Source organism: Odontesthes bonariensis, chromosome 8 (assembly GCF_027942865.1).
Source record: "Odontesthes bonariensis isolate fOdoBon6 chromosome 8, fOdoBon6.hap1, whole genome shotgun sequence".
Classification (NCBI taxonomy): domain Eukaryota; kingdom Metazoa; phylum Chordata; class Actinopteri; order Atheriniformes; family Atherinopsidae; genus Odontesthes; species Odontesthes bonariensis.
In genome coordinates, this window is record NC_134513.1 from 1,755,896 (window position 1) to 1,776,636 (window position 20,741).

The 20,741-nt window shown below is 39.3% G+C and overlaps 1 protein-coding gene across 1 annotated transcript; it reads right to left on the minus strand.

Annotated features, from left to right (window-relative positions):
• Positions 1-2,891: 2,891 nt before the first annotated feature.
• Positions 2,892-20,650, minus strand: bcat1 (branched chain amino-acid transaminase 1, cytosolic). The gene is made up of 9 exons (XM_075472446.1): positions 20,525-20,650; positions 20,349-20,459; positions 18,855-18,974; positions 18,595-18,755; positions 17,591-17,733; positions 14,660-14,745; positions 13,849-13,989; positions 6,789-6,863; positions 2,892-2,930 (listed from the first exon to the last, which is right to left on the minus strand). The coding sequence occupies exons 1-9, from the start codon at positions 20,633-20,635 to the stop codon at positions 2,892-2,894; spliced, it is 987 nt and encodes a 328-aa protein (XP_075328561.1). The 5' UTR covers positions 20,636-20,650.
• Positions 20,651-20,741: the final 91 nt, after the last annotated feature.

The following is a 20,741-nucleotide window of genomic DNA, read 5'->3' on the forward strand; positions in this document are numbered from 1 at the left end:
CACGCACACACACATCTGTGGCATGCACACGTTTCACACGCACACACATCTGTGGCATGCACACATTTCACACGCACACACACATCTGTGGCATGCACACGTTTCACACGCACACACATCTGTAGCATGCACACGTTTCACACGCACACACACATCTGTGGCATGCACACGTTTCACACGCACACACACATGCACACGTTTCACACGCACACACACATGCACACGTTTCACACGCACACACACATCTGTGGCATGCACACGTTTCACAGGCACACACATCTGTGGCATGCACACGTTTCACATGCACACACATCTGTGGCATGCACACGTTTCACAGGCACACACATCTGTGGCATGCACACGTTTCACATGCACACACATCTGTGGCATGCACACGTTTCACACGCACACACACATCTGTGGCATGCACACGTTTCACACGCACACACACATGCACACGTTTCACACGCACACACACATGCACACGTTTCACACGCACACACACATCTGTGGCATGCACACGTTTCACATGCACACACATCTGTGGCATGCACACGTTTCACAGGCACACACATCTGTGGCATGCACACGTTTCACACGCACACACACATCTGTGGCATGCACACGTTTCACAGGCACACACATCTGTGGCATGCACACGTTTCACATGCACACACATCTGTGGCATGCACACGTTTCACATGCACACACATCTGTGGCATGCACCTGTAGACAAGATGAATGGGGCATTAGTTTAGTGGTGAACACTACTCACCTCCTCGTTTTTCATGTTTAAACTCACGCTGTATATCCTGAGTTAGGTTGTGCACGTATACGTGCACGTGTGCGTGTGCACGAGCAAGCCAAGTGCTCTCCAGTTTGATGGCTCGCTGTTATGACTCCATTATGCTGATGGCTTTGGTTGTGTTCCAGGTTCTCTGAGTGTGGAAGTGCCTCTGCAGAGCCTCTGGCTCCCACTGCTGAGAGGAATCTGGACCCACTTCCACTCAGCGCCACCATTCGACGGTCTGCAACAAGAAAACTGCAAACAGCCCGACAGCAGAAGGTCTGTAGCATGAAGTGGATCGTGTTTAAATCGGTTTGTTTTATTGTTTTGAGTTGAGAGGCACTTACTGTGCTAAAGTCTAAGTTTAGATGTTCAGATCCAGCATTTAGTACCATCAGTGAGGGTCTGACGGGTCCAAAATAAGATAATGATCCCAAACATACAGTCAGATTCAGAAAGTTTTACCTCCAGACGGGTGGAGCAGTGGTTTTAAATGTTCCAGGGGGGGCACATGAGCGCCACATCAAGCCCAGAGACGACGCTGAAGTTGGCATCCGATTCGCAAATTAAATGGATGGGCATAAAGGGCCATTTCACTGCATTTTTGCATTTTGATCGCCCTAAACTCGGTCCTGTATGGAAACTACAATAGTTACACTGCTCAAATCTGGATGGAATTATTCTAAAGAGGCAATAGATTCATTAAAACCTTGTTTGGGATTTGTGAAAATGCAGAACAGGGCCATTTTACTGCTTTTTTTGGTATTCTCATCACCCTAAACTAGGTCCTGTATGGAAACTACAATAGTTACACTGCTCAAATCTGGGTGGAATTACTCTAAAGAGGGTACAGAGACTTTAAAACACATTGTATGTTGGTGCACTATGAGGGTGGGCAAACCGTTAATATAATACTTCCATGGGGCAAACGGGTTTACCTTTGGAAAATGTGGGGGGGATGAAATCATCTTGCTGTAAAAGTGGGGGTGTCGAAACCCCCCCATCCCCCACGGGTGCGACGCCCATGCTTCCAGAGCTTCCTGTACCTAAGTTGAAGACAACTGTCTTGTTGCTCCAAGGTAAAATAAGCTCCAGAACACACACATACATTGAATTTTATTCAAAGCATCATTTTCTGGGACATTGCTTTATGAAAAAAAAACAGCTTCCACATAATAAAAACGGAGCTGATGGACGCAGGGAGAAGAAAATCTATAAATTTATTGTATTAAGTCGAACCAAAAAGGACGTATGTAACATTTTCATGTAAAGCCTCACTAAAAGGGCCTCGAAATGGTTTTCCTATAAGAAAGAATGCACCCTATTCTGTTTATTCACACTGTGCTTATACAGTCTGAAGCACGAGAAGAGAACTGATAATACTCTTATGTCTGAATCTGAATGGAAGAGTTGAACCGTTTTGCTTTGTGGCGTTATAGCCCGAGTGGATCCATCCAAAGGTTTACAAAAAGCAAATATATGTGAAATGTCTCAATGGATTCACTTCTACCAAAGTGGAAGGTTTTATGGGGGCTACATGCAGAACTATTCTCTGAAGTTTTGTCAATCTGTAGAGAGAGCGCATCATTTTTAGGCTGACAGAGCCAAGCTAGCTCGTTTCCAGATTTCACGCTAAGCTAACGCCTAGCTGCAGCGCTATCTCCTAAAATACTGCGATCCCCTGTTTTCTACATGTAAGAACCAGACCCACAAGTTCATATCAGTTCCCAGCAGCTTTTTAATTCTTACATGTGCGTTACATTAGAATATAAAACTGTTTCAGAGCCCTTTACATGTTGCATCAAAGCCTCGGCTAACATTTTGGTTGTAAAAAGCAAGCAAAAAGGAGGATAACCGGTCGTGGTTACAGAGTTGCTGAAAGTTATTGTGCAGTATTGCATGAGACATCAGCCTACTTTTGGTAATTACTTTGGACAGTTGTGCATTTGTCTTTAATTTAGGTTTTGAAAAGAGTAAAGCGGCGTTTCTTTTAGCGGCAGCTCAAGTTCTGCTGCACATTCAGTCCAAATATTACACAGATTGCTTGCTTGTTACCACATGTGTAAGCGTGTGTCTCTGGCTGTTTTGTTGTCCTTCATCCCTCCTACACCAGGAAAGTCCAGTCGCTGGGTGAGCGGCCATACTGGAGAAACAAAAAGGTTTTGAAAAGGTTACGTGACAATATTTTTCTTCCCAAGAAATAAAAAAAACAAAAAAAAATAAACAATCTCGCCCAACTAAGCACTAAACTTCTCCCGCTCGCCTCGGCTTAATTGCGAGCAAAACACAAATGAAAAAACAAACTCAAATATCCGTGAGCAAACTGGAGTCAGCGGCAGAACCAAACACAACAGAGAAACAGGAACTATAATAAAAATCAAAACAAAATGCTCCCCAATCCGTGACAGCCGCAGAGACAAATCCAATTATTTGCGTCTCATGTTGCAAATTTGTTCTAATGGTCGAAGTGAGAAAGTAAATAAACGCCCGCGAAGGGGAAACAAAAGAATGTGATTTCTAATTAACTTGAAAGAGGAACAGCAGGGCGACTTAGTAAACCCATCTTTCATCTGCTGCCTCAGACCACTCGTTTGTTTGTTGCACAATGTTGTCTTCAGGAGAGAGGAGGCACTGTACTGCTTTCCTACAAATGAAATGTCAACAGATTTAACGGCGCTGCAGAAGGAGCGCAGCGTTTTCCAGCGTTTTGTCGATTTTATTGTTCATTAAGCTTTGCTGCCCCCCCACCCCCCATCCCCCTCAAATCTTCTCCCTCCTCCTCTCCCACTTGTTCAAGGCTTCATTTGCAGCATCTTGGCTTTGAAGATCACAAAAGGCTGAGGCAATAATTGGGTTTGTGCAATTACAACAAGCTTAATGAGAGGATTCAGGAGCTTGTCTTGGCCCTATCTCCAGCTCTCCATGCTCCAACATCAGGCCAGCGACTGTCGCTCTCTGCAGCTTACTCTCTCTGGACAAAAGGAGGATGTTATCGCTTTTCAGGCTGTTGCATTCATAGCACATACTTGATCAGCCTCGCACACAAGTCCTGGATGATTACGAGAGTAGATATGCTAATTGCCTGCCTAAGACAAGACTAAATAGAAAGAAGAAAAAGAAAGGAAAATAATATAGAGAGCAGAGAGAGAGATAAGCACATGAACCAATCAAAGAGTGCAGAGGATGTTACTGAGATCAAGAAGGTGGAAATACTGCAGCATCCAAAGCAAACTCGGTCAGAAATTAACCCCAACTGCAAGTAAAATGTTGAAATTTCATGCTTCTAAAGGAATTTGCAGTAAGATCTCGACATATTTCAGCGTGTCTATGAAGCCACAAAGAAGTGTAGCACCGAGTGAAGTCTGCAGACGTCTGACCCAGCGTCTCCTACGAGGTCCAAGTCCCTTAAAAGTTCAGTATGACAGCGGTCCCCAACGGTTTGGTACAGAAAGAATCAATAACTTACATTATTTCCGTTTTATTTTGAAAAATGACCGAATTCTCTCCGTTACCTCCGTCTGTGACTCACTCTTGACACGTGTCAAAGATGCTCGTCTCGGTCACGTGACACATTAATGCTAATATTAAACCCAAAAGCTAGCAAAATGAGTAAAAAAAAACAGTCTTTGGAAAGTTTCTTTGCAAAGGGGAAAAGGCCCAGTGAGAAAAAGAAAGCTGCATTTAACAGACGACACCAGGAGACCAACCTAAAATATGGATTTATGGTGAATTAGCGTTACATACCGCTGCTGTATGAGACCGACTACGTTTAAGAGAGAGATGTAACCACGATGACATCACCTCTGGCTCTAAAACATCGAGTTTTGGACGAGCGATCTGATTGAGAACCACAGAAAACCATCCCCACATTAATTAGCAACTTGAGACACATACTTAGCCTAAATTTAGTTTACTTTAACACTCAAAAGTCTAAATGATGCTGCATTAAGTACGAGTTGAAGCTACCGACTGAGACACACAGAATGAAAACTAGTCTGGCTGCAGCCTGCAGTTCCATCATCCAACTTCTCCCACATCCAGTTCCACTGATTTGTCGACGCAGTTTCTAAAGCAGCACGATAAATCACTTGGAAGCTGGCAATGTTGGATGATCCATTTCCACCTTCCCACCAGCCATAAGGAGAGGCTGCTCTGCACAAACTACCTCTGTCATTCAAAAAGAGATGCCGCCCTCTGCTGGCCGTTTTAAAGAATGCAGGTTTAAAACTGTGACACCTGGGGCTGAAAACTGAGTTCTCATCGAGCAGTAAGAGAAGGACTCCTCCAGAGGTGACACCAAAGACAGTGTCAGATATTTCTACTCATCACTCTGCAGTGTGGAAGCTGCTAAAACCTACAAATAAGACTGCAGCGTGGGATGATGTCACTGCATAAAAGCCCAAAGTAACCTGAAAGGTGCAGAAGGAAGCCGAACAATCCGACTCTGACGGGGAAGCAAATCAGGCCGAGTTGTTGCAGCAGAAGCTTCGTCTTTATGTTAGAAAGTCATTTTAATTCAACACAGTTAAACTGTCTGTAAAAACTACTTTACATTAATGTCACGCTTGGAATCTGTTGCTCCAACAACAAGTAAACAGTTAAGTTTTGGAAGATTTGGTACATATTTTGCGACTTTCTTGAAAATAATAATATTAAAGTAGAAGGCTGGGATACTGTTGGAATCTTTATTTTATTTTATTCTATTCTAATTTATTATTATTATCATTATTGGTTTGTTTTTATTTTAATTTATTAAATTTGTATGTATATATGTATTTTTCTTTTCCCCTTCAAAGAACCCACAACTTTATCAGTTCTTTACCGATTGCTTTTGTTTGTGTGTAATGCATTGAGGCTGAGGCATTAATCAGCTTGACATAATACGTAATGTGTCTTGGAACATACATTTGCGTTGTTTTTGGAGCACACAACAAGGACTTTCTGTCTTCAGAGACTTTATTCCTTTATATTAGGTGGACACTTACAGAGCTCATGCTTTCAGGGGAGACTTTCTGTATTATTTCAGTTTGTGCCTTGGGTTTGGGGTTGTTGTGTGTTTGTATAAAAGAACAAAACCTTAATAAAGAAATGTTTAAAAAAAAAACAGTTAATGTGTGGTCTTTATTCGCCAAACATGACGTAATAATTAGGTCATTAGACGCCCGTCTCATCTACTGAACGATAACTGAGCGGCATGGTTTTGGTTTAGTTCCTTACGTCTCATTCAGAGTTCGGTTTTGGTCATTTTTTCCACTTACTTGAGTTCCCGGCTGCCTCTCACTCTTAATAAGCTCACTGAGTTTCACTCTTCTCATCACCTCTCGGTTTTCACCGCTCCCGTCTGTGAGTGGATCCCAGCGAACGTGAGGAAACAACGATCACATTCAGACTCGCACGCTTACAAACGGGCTCACCGCACCACCCGATAACAGAAAGTCAGCGATACATCTCACACTTATGAACACAAAATCAGGCCTTCAGCTAAAAACGTTATGAATCCGTGTAAACCTGCACGGCTGAGCAGCCTGTTGGCCATTATCTCACTTATTGATGTACAATAAGTGCGATAAATAAGGACCGACTGGGTTTTATTCAGAAAGTAATTACTTGATAATTCTGTTTAACTGAGTAACATAATAACCACTCAGATAACAGAGCTGTAATAAGATAAGTTAATATGTGGGAGGCGGGTACTGCTGAGGTGTTGGCTTTTATCAGCTGTATTTATCATTCAAATTAGTGATATTTACTTTGGTTTAAGGGCTTTTCTCTGCGCATTGTGCTCAGGACTTCACCTTCGCTTCAAATAAGACTTCAGATTCAACATTTCAGTCTGTGGAAGCTGAATCCTGGAGGTGACGGTGGAGTAAAGAACCCAGATGTTCAACCAGCTGCTGCTAAGCTGAGGCGTCGGCCTGTTTGTGAAGCTTTATCGCTCGATGTGTGTGTGTGTGTGTGTGTGTGTGTGTGTGTGTGTGTGTGTGTGTGTGTGTGCACCAACCTGAATATCCGTTAATTCTTTTGCAATCCGTGAAGTCAGCTGTGAGGCGTCATCCTGACAGGGAATGTGCAAGTTCTAAAAACACACAATTTGAATAATTTAATCCTCGCCACAAACCTCCCAAAAGAAATAAGTGAGAAGAACGCGCTGGATATTATGTAAGCTCATTATGGAGTTAAAGCGAGAGGCCACGGGGCTCCGGCTGCCCTTTAAAGAGATAACAGCTGCCCGTGTGGTCACAGGAGACCGCTGGCATCATTAATCAAGGTTAGAACCAACGTTTAACAACTGTTCAGCTACTTTGTGTTCAAATCGAATATTTTTATTTGAAAAAGTTAATAAAGTGGAGACGGTGCAATGTTTTTATAAGATAATTTGAATTTTAAAACTTTCTTCAAATGATCTGGAAGCAGAAAACCGCTCCTTTTATCACCAGTAAGTAAGAAAATGGGATTTATCTGCATATTTAAGTCTCAAATACGCCGAAAGATGGAAAGTTAAACTAAACTTCAGCAGGAAGTGTCTGAGGTTATTAATAAAATAGCTCATTTAAAAACTGATTTCAGGAGTTCTGGCTGAATCCCAGATTCCAGCTACTCAGCAGTCCCTGGTTGTTGTTGCCTGGTTCTCCTCTTCATGATGCTCCGTACATGTTCAGCAGCAGACAGATGTGGACAGATGTGGACAGATGTGGACAGATGTGGACAGATGTGGGCTGCAGGCAGGCCGGTGGAGCTCACACACTCTGTGTGGATGAAGCTGCTGGAAGTCCTGCAGAATGAGGTCTGGCGTCGTCCTCCCGGGAAAAGACGCCACCTGGATGGCAGCATCTGTCTCTCCAGAACTCCAACATCCAGCTCTGCATCAGGGGCACCTTCACACAGGTGAAGCCCTCCCTGCCACGGACCCTGATGCCCCCCCACACCTTCACACAGATGAAGCCCTCCCTGCCACGGACCCTGATGCCTCCCCACACCTTCACACAGATGAAGCCCTCCCTGCCATGGACCCTGATGCCCCCCCACACCTTCACACAGATGAAGCCCTCCCTGCCACGGACCCTGATGCCCCCCCACACCTTCACACAGATGAAGCCCTCCCTGCCACGGACCCTGATGCCTCCCCACACCTTCACACAGATGAAGCCCTCCCTGCCACGGACCCTGATGCCCCCCCACACCATCACAGACGCTGGCTTTAAACCTTTCTCTGAGAACAGCCTGGATGCTCTTTCTCAGCAGTTTTTCCCAGAAGCAGCTGAAAGGTGGACTCATCTGCCCACAGAACACGTGTCCACTGTCTTTCTGTCCATCTGAGCTGAGCTGGTGTCCAGAGAACTGGGCCGTGATCCAGAAACTCAAAGAAAACTCCAGAAAACTCAAAGAACACTCAAAGAAAACTCCAGAAAACTCAAAGAAAACAAAGAAAACTAAAAAAAAAACTCAAAGAAAACTCCAGAAAACTCCAGAAAACTCAAAGAAAACTCCCAGAAAACTCAAAGAAAACTCCAGAAAACTCAAAGAAAACTCCAGAAAATTCAAAGAAAACTCCCAGAAAACTCAAAGAAAACTCCAGAAACTCCCAGAAAACTCCAGAAAACTCCAGAAAACTCCAGAAACTCAAAGAAAACTCAAAGAAAACTCCCAGAAAACTCAAAGAAAACTCCAGAAAACTCCAGAAAACTCAAAGAACACTCAAAGAAAACTCCAGAAAACTCAAAGAAAACAAAGAAAACTAAAAAAAAACTCAAAGAAAACTCCAGAAAACTCAAAGAAAACTCCAGAAAACTCAAAGAAAACTCCCAGAAAACTCAAAGAAAACTCCAGAAAACTCAAAGAAAACTCCAGAAAATTCAAAGAAAACTCCCAGAAAACTCAAAGAAAACTCCAGAAAACTCCAGAAACTCAAAGAAAACTCCAGAAAACTCCAGAAAACTCCAGAAACTCAAAGAAAACTCAAAGAAAACTCCCAGAAAACTCAAAGAAAACTCCAGAAAACTCAAAGAAAACTCACAGAAAACTCAAAGAAAACTCCAGAAAACTCCAGAAAACTCAAAGAAAACTCAAAGAAAACTCAAAGAAAACTCTAGAAAACTCAAAGAAAACAAAGAAAACAAAGACAACTCAAAGACAACTCAAAGAAAACAAAGCAAACTCCAGAAAACTCCAGAAAACTCAAAGAAAACTCAAAGAAAACTCCAGAAAACTCAAAGAAAACTCCCAGAAAACTCAAAGAAAACTCCAGAAAACTCAAAGAAAACTCCAGAAAACTCAAAGAAAACTCCCAGAAAACTCAAAGAAAACTCCAGAAAACTCCAGAAACTCAAAGAAAACTCAAAGAAAACTCCAGAACTCAAAGAAAACTCAAAGAAAACTCCCAGAAAACTCAAAGAAAACTCCAGAAAACTCAAAGAAAACTCCCAGAAAACTCAAAGAAAACTCCAGAAAACTCAAAGAAAACTCAAAGAAAACTCAAAGAAAACTCCCAGAAAACTCAAAGAAAACTCCAGAAAACTCAAAGAAAACTCCCAGAAAACTCAAAGAAAACTCAAAGAAAACTCAAAGAAAACTCCCAGAAAACTCAAGGAAAACTCAAGGAAAACTCCAGAAAACTCAAAGAAAACTCCAGAAAATTCAAAGAAAACTCCCAGAAAACTCAAAGAAAACTCCAGAAAACTCCAGAAACTCAAAGAAAACTCCAGAAAACTCCAGAAAACTCCAGAAAACTCCAGAAACTCAAAGAAAACTCAAAGAAAACTCCCAGAAAACTCAAAGAAAACTCCAGAAAACTCAAAGAACACTCAAAGAAAACTCCAGAAAACTCAAAGAAAACAAAGAAAACTAAAAAAAAACTCAAAGAAAACTCCAGAAAACTCAAAGAAAACTCCAGAAAACTCAAAGAAAACTCAAAGAAAACTCCCAGAAAACTCAAAGAAAACTCCAGAAAACTCAAAGAAAACTCCAGAAAATTCAAAGAAAACTCCCAGAAAACTCAAAGAAAACTCCAGAAACTCAAAGAAAACTCCAGAAAACTCCAGAAACTCAAAGAAAACTCAAAGAAAACTCCCAGAAAACTCAAAGAAAACTCCAGAAAACTCAAAGAAAACTCACAGAAAACTCAAAGAAAACTCCAGAAAACTCCAGAAAACTCAAAGAAAACTCAAAGAAAACTCAAAGAAAACTCTAGAAAACTCAAAGAAAACAAAGAAAACAAAGAAAACTCAAAGACAACTCAAAGAAAACAAAGCAAACTCCAGAAAACTCCAGAAAACTCAAAGAAAACTCAAAGAAAACTCCAGAAAACTCAAAGAAAACTCACAGAAAACTCAAAGAAAACTCCAGAAAACTCAAAGAAAACTCACAGAAAACTCAAAGAAAACTCCCAGAAAACTCAAAGAAAACTCCAGAAAACTCCAGAAACTCAAAGAAAACTCAAAGAAAACTCCCAGAAAACTCAAAGAAAACTCCAGAAAACTCAAAGAAAACTCCCAGAAAACTCAAAGAAAACTCCAGAAAACTCCAGAAACTCAAAGAACACTCAAAGAAAACTCCAGAAACTCAAAGAAAACTCAAAGAAAACTCAAAGAAAACTCCCAGAAAACTCAAAGAAAACTCCAGAAAACTCAAAGAAAACTCCAGAAAACTCCAGAACTCAAAGAAAACTCCAGAAAACTCCAGAAAACTCAAAGAAAACTCCAGAAAACTCAAAGAAAACTCAAAGAAAACTCAAAGAAAACTCCAGAAAACTCCAGAAACTCAAAGAAAATTCCAGAAACTCAAAGAAAACTCAAAGAAAACTCCCAGAAAACTCAAAGAAAACTCCAGAAAACTCAAAGAAAACTCCCAGAAAACTCAAAGAAAACTCCAGAAAACTCAAAGAAAACTCAAAGAAAACTCCCAGAAAACTCAAAGAAAACTCCAGAAAACTCAAAGAAAACTCCCAGAAAACTCAAAGAAAACTCAAAGAAAACTCAAAGAAAACTCAAAGAAAACTCCCAGAAAACTCAAGGAAAACTCCAGAAAACTCAAAGAAAACTCCAGAAAATTCAAAGAAAACTCCCAGAAAACTCAAAGAAAACTCCAGAAAACTCCAGAAACTCAAAGAAAACTCCAGAAAACTCCAGAAAACTCCAGAAAACTCCAGAAACTCAAAGAAAACTCAAAGAAAACTCCCAGAAAACTCAAAGAAAACTCCAGAAAACTCAAAGAACACTCAAAGAAAACTCCAGAAAACTCAAAGAAAACAAAGAAAACTAAAAAAAAACTCAAAGAAAACTCCAGAAAACTCAAAGAAAACTCCAGAAAACTCAAAGAAAACTCCCAGAAAACTCAAAGAAAACTCCAGAAAACTCAAAGAAAACTCCAGAAAATTCAAAGAAAACTCCCAGAAAACTCAAAGAAAACTCCAGAAAACTCCAGAAACTCAAAGAAAACTCCAGAAAACTCCAGAAACTCAAAGAAAACTCAAAGAAAACTCCCAGAAAACTCAAAGAAAACTCCAGAAAACTCAAAGAAAACTCACAGAAAACTCAAAGAAAACTCCAGAAAACTCCAGAAAACTCAAAGAAAACTCAAAGAAAACTCAAAGAAAACTCTAGAAAACTCAAAGAAAACAAAGAAAACAAAGAAAACTCAAAGACAACTCAAAGAAAACAAAGCAAACTCCAGAAAACTCCAGAAAACTCAAAGAAAACTCAAAGAAAACTCCAGAAAACTCAAAGAAAACTCCCAGAAAACTCAAAGAAAACTCCAGAAAACTCAAAGAAAACTCACAGAAAACTCAAAGAAAACTCACAGAAAACTCAAAGAAAACTCCAGAAAACTCCAGAAACTCAAAGAAAACTCAAAGAAAACTCCCAGAAAACTCAAAGAAAACTCCAGAAAACTCAAAGAAAACTCCCAGAAAACTCAAAGAAAACTCCAGAAAACTCCAGAAAACTCAAAGAAAACTCCCAGAAAACTCAAAGAAAACTCCAGAAAACTCCAGAAAACTCCAGAAAACTCCAGAAACTCAAAGAAAACTCCCAGAAAACTCAAAGAAAACTCAAAGAAAACTCCAGAAAACTCAAAGAACACTCAAAGAAAACTCCAGAAAACTCAAAGAAAACAAAGAAAACTAAAAAAAAACTCAAAGAAAACTCCAGAAAACTCAAAGAAAACTCCCAGAAAACTCAAAGAAAACTCCAGAAAACTCAAAGAAAACTCCAGAAAATTCAAAGAAAACTCCCAGAAAACTCAAAGAAAACTCCAGAAAACTCCAGAAACTCAAAGAAAACTCCAGAAAACTCCAGAAACTCAAAGAAAACTCAAAGAAAACTCCCAGAAAACTCAAAGAAAACTCCAGAAAACTCAAAGAAAACTCACAGAAAACTCAAAGAAAACTCCAGAAAACTCCAGAAAACTCAAAGAAAACTCAAAGAAAACTCAAAGAAAACTCTAGAAAACTCAAAGAAAACAAAGAAAACAAAGAAAACTCAAAGAAAACTCCAGAAAACTCCAGAAAACTCAAAGAAAACTCAAAGAAAACTCAAAGAAAACTCTAGAAAACTCAAAGAAAACAAAGCAAACTCCAGAAAACTCCAGAAAACTCAAAGAAAACTCAAAGAAAACTCCAGAAAACTCAAAGAAAACTCCCAGAAAACTCAAAGAAAACTCCAGAAAACTCAAAGAAAACTCACAGAAAACTCAAAGAAAACTCACAGAAAACTCAAAGAAAACTCCAGAAAACTCCAGAAACTCAAAGAAAACTCAAAGAAAACTCCCAGAAAACTCAAAGAAAACTCCAGAAAACTCAAAGAAAACTCCCAGAAAACTCAAAGAAAACTCCAGAAAACTCCAGAAAACTCCAGAAACTCAAAGAAAACTCAAAGAAAACTCCAGAAACTCAAAGAAAACTCAAAGAAAACTCAAAGAAAACTCCCAGAAAACTCAAAGAAAACTCCAGAAAACTCAAAGAAAACTCCAGAAAACTCCAGAACTCAAAGAAAACTCCAGAAAACTCCAGAAAACTCAAAGAAAACTCCAGAAAACTCAAAGAAAACTCAAAGAAAACTCAAAGAAAACTCAAAGAAAACTCCAGAAAACTCCAGAAACTCAAAGAAAATTCCAGAAACTCAAAGAAAACTCAAAGAAAACTTCAGAAACTCAAAGAAAACTCCAGAACTCAAAGAAAACTCAAAGAAAACTCCAGGAAAACTCAAAGAAAACTCCAGAACTCAAAGAAAACTCCTTTCCTCTGCCTTTCCACGCTGAGGTTTCCCCAGACTCCCTGAATCTTCTGAATATTCTGCTCTGTAGATGCTGAAAGTCCAAAGTTCTTTACAGTCTGACTCTGAGAAAGACTGAACCTCTGGTGGATGCTCCTTTTATACACCTGTCACCAGGTAATCTGCTGGTTGGAGAAGCTTCCAGAATACCTGTTATTTCCACATTCTATTAACTTTTCTTTATTTATTTTCCACATGTACAAGTTTTTTCAGAAACAAATCGGATCTAAAAGGGCTGAATTTGCTTTAAATGTACTTAATGTACTTAAATTTGGCTTTTTAACAGTGACTGCTGAGTTCTTCTCAAATTGATTGATCTTTTTATTGATTTGATTATTTAGTCATTTATTATTATTATTATTATTATTATTAGTTAGTAGTAGTATTTTTACTAGAATTGATATCATTATTGTTGTTGTTAATATACAATCATACTAAATATTAACAATTTTTTGAGCTACTTGACTAATTTGAATTTCCCCCATTGGGAGATGAATAAAGTTTTTTACTATTTCTATTTCTTAAATGGACAAACAGGTGACAAATTAAGGCAATAAACAACCTAAAGTGTCTCAGTCAGTGCCGTCTTCCCTGTTGATCTTAAATATCACACGTGTGAAGGCCACTGCGTACGAGTTCTGCCCATCAGAGCAGTGACCCCTCTCACATTAACGGGGGGGCTGAACAGAAGCTGCACAAGTGAGCCATCAGATCTCTTTGGAGAAGGCTTCAAAAGCTCGTGTTTGTTCTTTAATTTGTGCAAACAGTTTGTCTGCTCCTGTGTGTTTTTTTTACCTCTCCCTGGTAGACGATGTGTCCGACGGGGCAGATCATGCAGGCGGTGCCGGAGCCAAACATCTCTTTGATGCGCTGCTGCTCCAGAGCACAGCACAGCTGGCCCATGGTGAGGTAGCGCTCCGTCACTTTAAACTCACCCTTAAAGGACACAGAAGGACACAAATGTGCACGTTTGCTTTAAAGCTGATGCTTTAAGCCAGGGATGGGCAACTGGCGGCCCGGGGGCCGTCCTCACTCAGTACGGCCCGCAAATGGATCAATAATAATTTAATAATTAAAAAAAACAACTTGTAATTATCCTGTTGACCGATAGAGGGCGCTCCATACGCAAACGTTAGCGGGGCCCGGGCCGCTTTCTGCAACAGCGAATAGGAAAGCCTAGAGCCATGGCCACCAGCAGCGGCAAAAAGAGAAAACTTGATCGAGAAAATCGCATTTTTCAGCCAAAATGGGAAGAAGAGTACGTCTTCAGTTTTGTTCTTTGTCATGAAGGAGTTCAAATTCCTTTTTGCACTTTTTTTAAGCAAATGTTTTGTCTTTGTTGCTTATTAAGGACGTGTTAAAATGCATTTATATGCAGAAAACAGTTGTATGTTGGTGCAATAAACATAAATTCATATAAAATGTGTTCTTATTGAGAATCATTTGTAGCGTCTTTCATATCCAATTATTCGATGATTCTCCAATGATAGTGCTGAAAAAATGTTGGCCCTCCTTATCATGGAAGTTGCCCCTCCCTGCTTTAAGCTGCTGAGTGAGCATGTTCGTCTGATCAGGTGTCAGATGACGGCGAGTCCATCTTTCTTACCCATTTTCTGGTTAGTTCCAGGATGCTCTGCCGGGTGACCCCTGGGAGAATGATGCCGTCCAGCGGTGGAGTTGCCAGCTCCTCCTCTGAGTAAAACATTCATCACCTCTTGAGTTATTTCTGACCAGGATCTGTCCTCTGACTCACATCTAAAACAGGTTTCCAGGACTGCCTGCTCTCACCTTCGTCACACCCATGTGTCTATGCATGAAATCTGCACGCTATCTTTGAACTTATCTGGACTGTTGCTTGTTTTTAATCATTTAAATGATTTTATTTGTTTCTCTTTATATTCTTTTATGTATTTTAATGCTTCTTCCACTCCCTGCTGCAATGCTTTTATTTTATGTAAAGCACTTTGAATCGTTTCTACATGAAATGTGCTATATAAATAAATTTGATTTGATTTGATTTTGTAATATTGTTAAAATCAGGAACATCCTGTCTCAGAGTGAGGCAGAAAAACTGCTCCATGCATCTGTTACTTCAGGATTGGACTGCTGTAATTCTTTATTGTTGGGCTGTCCCACACATTCTCTGAAAAGCCTCCAGCTAAAAAGGTTCATTTTTTCAGATACTCACAAATTAGACACTTTCTCAAATCCCAGACACCTAACTTCCCAAGCAGACCTGAATCCAGGGTTGTTGACACGTTTCTTAGTATGCACCCATTACAGAAACGCCTGATAACTTTTATCTATGGCAAAGCACCCCTTGAAAAAATTCAATTGTCCTGGGAAAAAGATCTGAATCTGGAATTGACTGACAATGAACGGGATTCAAAATTGAAACATGTTAATTCAACATCCTTTTAGTCCACGCTGTAATAAATGTAAAGCAGATGAAGCCTCACTTGTTCATATGTATTGGTCATTCTACCCTTAATGCTTCACTAAGAGGAAAACTTAGTCATATTCAAATGGTTTATTAAGACCTATTATCACTGTATAAAACTTAATATTTCCTCTGAGATGAAAGTTTTTTACCCAAGTCCCCTTTAATTTAATTTATGGACCATTGAACGGCTTTTTAAATGCTTATCCATGTTTATCATTCATTATATCAACCGTTCTGTTATTAGTTATATTTTTAAATGCTTCCTCTTAGAGGAAAGTTTATCCATGTTTGTTAGCTTTTGTTAGTTTACTCAAATTACCTGTTATAGTTATACCAATCCTACTGTTAGCTAAATTTACTTTTGCTCTGTTATAGTTATACCAATCCTACTGTTAGCTAAATTTACTTTTGCTCTGTTATAGTTATACCAATCTTACTGTTAGCTAAATTTACTTTTGCTCTGTTATAGTTATACCAATCTTACTATTAGCTAAATTTACTTTTGCTCTGTTATAGTTATACCAATCTTACTGTTAGCTAAATTTACTTTTGCTCTGTTATAGTTATACCAATCTTACTGTTAGCTAAATTTACTTTTGCTCTGTTATAGTTATACCAATCTTACTGTTAGCTAAATTTACTTTTGCCCTGTTATAGTTATACCAATCCTACTGTTAGCTAAATTTACTTTTGCTCTGTTATAGTTATACCAATCCTACTGTTAGCTAAATTTACTTTTGCTCTGTTATAGTTGTACCAATCTTACTGTTAGCTCAAATTACCTGATTGATGTTTTTATTCACCTGTATTTCTGTATGTCTTTATGTAAAGCACATTGAGTTGCCTGTAGTATGAAATGCGCTATATAAATAAAGATTGATTGATTGATTGATGTCCAAGTTTGGGAATGTTCTGGAGAGAGGTTTTCCAAACTGTTTCTACAGTCCTCAAACCTTGACCCTACACCTGACCCTCTGATCGCTCTCTTTGGCATTAACGGAAGAGATGATTCTCTTTTAACTCCATATAAACACCGTTCCTTGTCGTTTGCTTCTCTTCTGGAGGGATGCTGCCCCGCCCACCCATGCTCAATGTCTGGGGGACATTATGTCCCGTCTGAGCCTGGAGAAGATCCGCTACTCAATCCATAATTCATACAAAAAGTTTTTGAATGTGTGGGGGGACCTGTTCTCGAACACTTTCGGGGTCTTTCTTCACAATAAGGTCTCATTTTCACAATCCCATCTGCTCTCACATGCCATGTAAATCTTATTCACCTCGACAACTGATTACAGATAAATTCTTTATTCTCAATTTATCCCTGCTCATCCCATTACTTCCAGCTAAGATGTGTTAATCAGCTCCAGTGTGCTAGTGTCCTGATTTAATTAAATGTATACATGCATGCATGTATATATATATATATATATATATATATATATATATATATATATATATATATATATATATATATATATATATATATATATATATATATATATATATATATATATATATTCCCTACCCTTGTGTATTTATGTGTACAAGAATGTATGAATGTGATTATGTATGTATATATGATTTCATTATAGGGGCTCGACAGGGTGGAAGGGGTTTGAGTTCATATTGTGCTTCCACTGTTAATATTGTATACAAATGTATTATGTTTAAAACAAAAAAAAACAATAAAAAAACAGATGAGAAAGAAAAGCCTCCGCTGATCCAAAATGCTGCAGCCAGAGTTCTGATGAGAACTAACAGCAGAGATCATATTTCTCCAGTTTTAGCTTCTCTTCATTGGCTCCCTGTTACATTCAGAATATAATTTAAGATTCTTCTCCTCACATATAAAGCTCTTAATGACCAAGCTCCATCACATCTTAAAGATCTCACAGCTGGATATTTTCCCAACAGGAGCACTTTGCTCTCAGACTGCAGGTTCACTTGAGGTTCCCAGAGTTTCTAAACTGACTTGAACTGAATTGAACATGATAAAAATGTGATTTAAATTGTTGTAATGAAGCTTTGCTGCCAGCAGAGGTCAGGTTTGTAACTGTTTTCGGTGCACACGGTGCCGCACAGACATGTTCTGACCTCCATCCTCATTGATCCAGTGCAGGAAGATGTTCATGGTTCCTGCCTCGGTTATCTGGTGGTCTTCTCCATACAGCCACAGCACCTGCTGACACCCATAATCCACTGCTTCGTACTGGGCAAACAGAGAGCATCCATAATTCCTGCAGGAGTCCAGAAACACACCTCTTACAGCTTCAGAGTGCTCATTATGGGCAGATCTGCACACACTTACCGTCTTAATGCCAGACGCTACAGGTGAATAGGGTAATATTTTAGAATAACAGATATCACCATGAAACTCCCTCAGTTGATTACTTATACAAGTATGAAAAAAAAATGTATTACAAGTTTTAGAAATTTGTATGTTTAATTATGCAAATGAGGCATTATCTCATTAAATATGCGCACATTTGCATATATTTCCGGAAGATAGATCTGAACATATGATAAAGCCAGGTGCAAAATTCTTTTTTCATTTTGTTTACACACTAAATGAAAAGAAAATTACAGAGGGATTTCAGGATATCTGCTTTCATTTCCTAATAAATCAAAATATACTGTCCATAGCCTAAAAAACATGGATTTTCGCCATATTTTTTTATTATAATGTCACATAAATCAGGCCAGGAATGATTTATCAACAAATCCTTCTATAAATATCTTCAGAATACTGCTAAGTGTATAACTGGAAAGTTTGGTGTTAGTAGGTGCTCCATAGGCTGAGATATTGATACTGGAAAAATCTTTCCAACGATACCGGTCATGACAGACTTCAGTAAACAGACGAAGCTCGGCATGGCGCGTTGGAATGCTAACTTTTTGGTAAATACGTGCAAAACGTGCTGCCGCGAGTAAACAAAATGTAATAAAATAAACATTTTAATTTATGTTTTCAACGTTTTCTTTATAGCAGGCTGAAAGAACACATGTTGAAGGAGTAGACTGGCCCAAAATCTCAAAATTTGCCACATGAAAAATCCCTGTTTTTGCCCGCCGTGTCTCGCCTTAATGTGTCCACCTACCCGCCCATCTTACAGTCTCCGGTTCCTCCCTTCCAGGCCCGGGTGTACTTTGGGTCGGCCCACAGGGAGAGGCCTCCGGCCTCAGGGCTGAAGTAAGAGCCAGCCTGACACAGAATCACATACAGCAGAGCGCGGGCTGGCTTCTTCACACCCAGAGTGGGCTGTCACGGTCGCAGAAAGCCAAAGAAATGCAAAAAAATCCAACTTTTAGAAACCCTCCAGGTCCATAAGCAACGGCAGCAGCCTGAGATGTTTCTCACCTCGGTGCTAATAAACGTGGGTCTGATGTACAGACTGGCTGAGTCTGAGTGAGGCACCCAGTCCTGGTCGACCTCCACCAGCCTCCTGATGCACTCCAGCAGCTCTGACTGATCGAAGGCCTGCAGGGAACACAGCAAAGGACAGAAGAAAACAAAAAGGGATGTAATGATCACGGTCTCATTCCAATAAGCTGTTCTCTTCTTCACGTCCGTCTTACATAAATGGTCTATTAAGACCTATTACCACTGTATCAACCTTAATATTTCCTCTCAGATGAAAGTCTTTTAAAGATTTGTTATCATTCATTATATCAACCGTTCTGTTATTAGTTATATTTTTAAATGGTTCCTCTTAAGAGGAAAGTTTATCCATGTTTGTTAGCTTTTGTGAGTTTACTCAAATTACCTGTTATAGTTATACCAATCCTACTGTTAGCTAAATTTACTTTTGCTCTGTTATACCAATCTTACTGTTAGCTAAATTTACTTTTGCTCTGTTATACCAATCTTACTATTAGCTAAATTTACTTTTGCTCTGTTATAGTTATACCAATCCTACTATTAGCTAAATTTACTTTTGCTCTGTTATAGTTATACCAATCCTACTGTTAGCTAAATTTACTTTTGCTCTGTTATAGTTATACCAATCTTACTGTTAGCTAAATTTACTTTTGCTCTGTTATAGTTATACCAATCTTACTGTTAGCTAAATTTACTTTTGCTCTGTTATAGTTATACCAATCCTACTATTAGCTAAATTTACTTTTGCTCTGTTATAGTTATACCAATCCTACTGTTAGCTAAATTTACTTTTGCTCTGTTATAGTTATACCAATCCTACTGTTAGCTAAATTTACTTTGGCTCTGTTATAGTTATACAAATCTTACTGTTAGCTAAATTTACTTTAGCTGTTATAGTTATACCAATCCTACTGTTAGCTAAATTTACTTTTGCTCTGTTATAGTTATACCAATCTTACTGTTAACTAAATTTACTTTTGCTCTGTTATAGTTATACCAATCTTACTGTTAGCTAAATTTACTTTTGCCCTGTTATAGTTATACCAATCTTACTGTTAGCTAAATTTACTTTTGCTCTGTTATAGTTATACCAATCTTACTGTTAGCTAAATTTACTTTTGCTCTGTTATAGTTATACCAATCTTACTGTTAGCTAAATTTACTTTTGCTCTGTTATAGTTATACCAATCCTACTATTAGCTAAATTTACTTTTGCTCTGTTATAGTTATACCAATCCTACTATTAGCTAAATTTACTTTTGCTCTGTTATAGTTATACCAATCCTACTGTTAGCTAAATTTACTTTTGCTCTGTTATAGTTATACCAATCTTACTGTTAGCTAAAATGACCTGATTGATGTTCTGTATCTGTATTTCTGTGTTTTTTCCTGATTGTCGTTTTTGTGTTGTAAAGCACTTTGGATCGCCTTGTTTCTGAAAAGTGCGATATAAATAAATTTCACTTCACTTACAGGTAGACAAGCTCTCTTTGCAGAGTTGGTCATGCGGCTCATGTTGAGCATCGGTCTGAAGAGGCGCAGTCGGCCGTCGTCGCCACGGTACACTTTCAGGCCTTCGAACAGCTGGTGAGAAGAGAAAAAGGTTGAGAACAGTTCAAACAGTGCTGGAGGGAGTGGATGCTTCGTACCTGGATGCCATAATGCAGTGATGAGCAGGCGGGGTGCAGAGACAGGTTCCCTAACGGCTTTATGAGGGGGGCCTGCCAGCCCTCGGCTGCGCTCCACTCTATGGTCAGCATGTGGTCAGTGAAGACGGTCCCGAAGCCCACGACATCGGGTTTGGGCTTTGGAGCCGAGGACAGCTGGAGGACGAGGTCAGCTGCCTGGAGAACAAGCGCAGAGCAG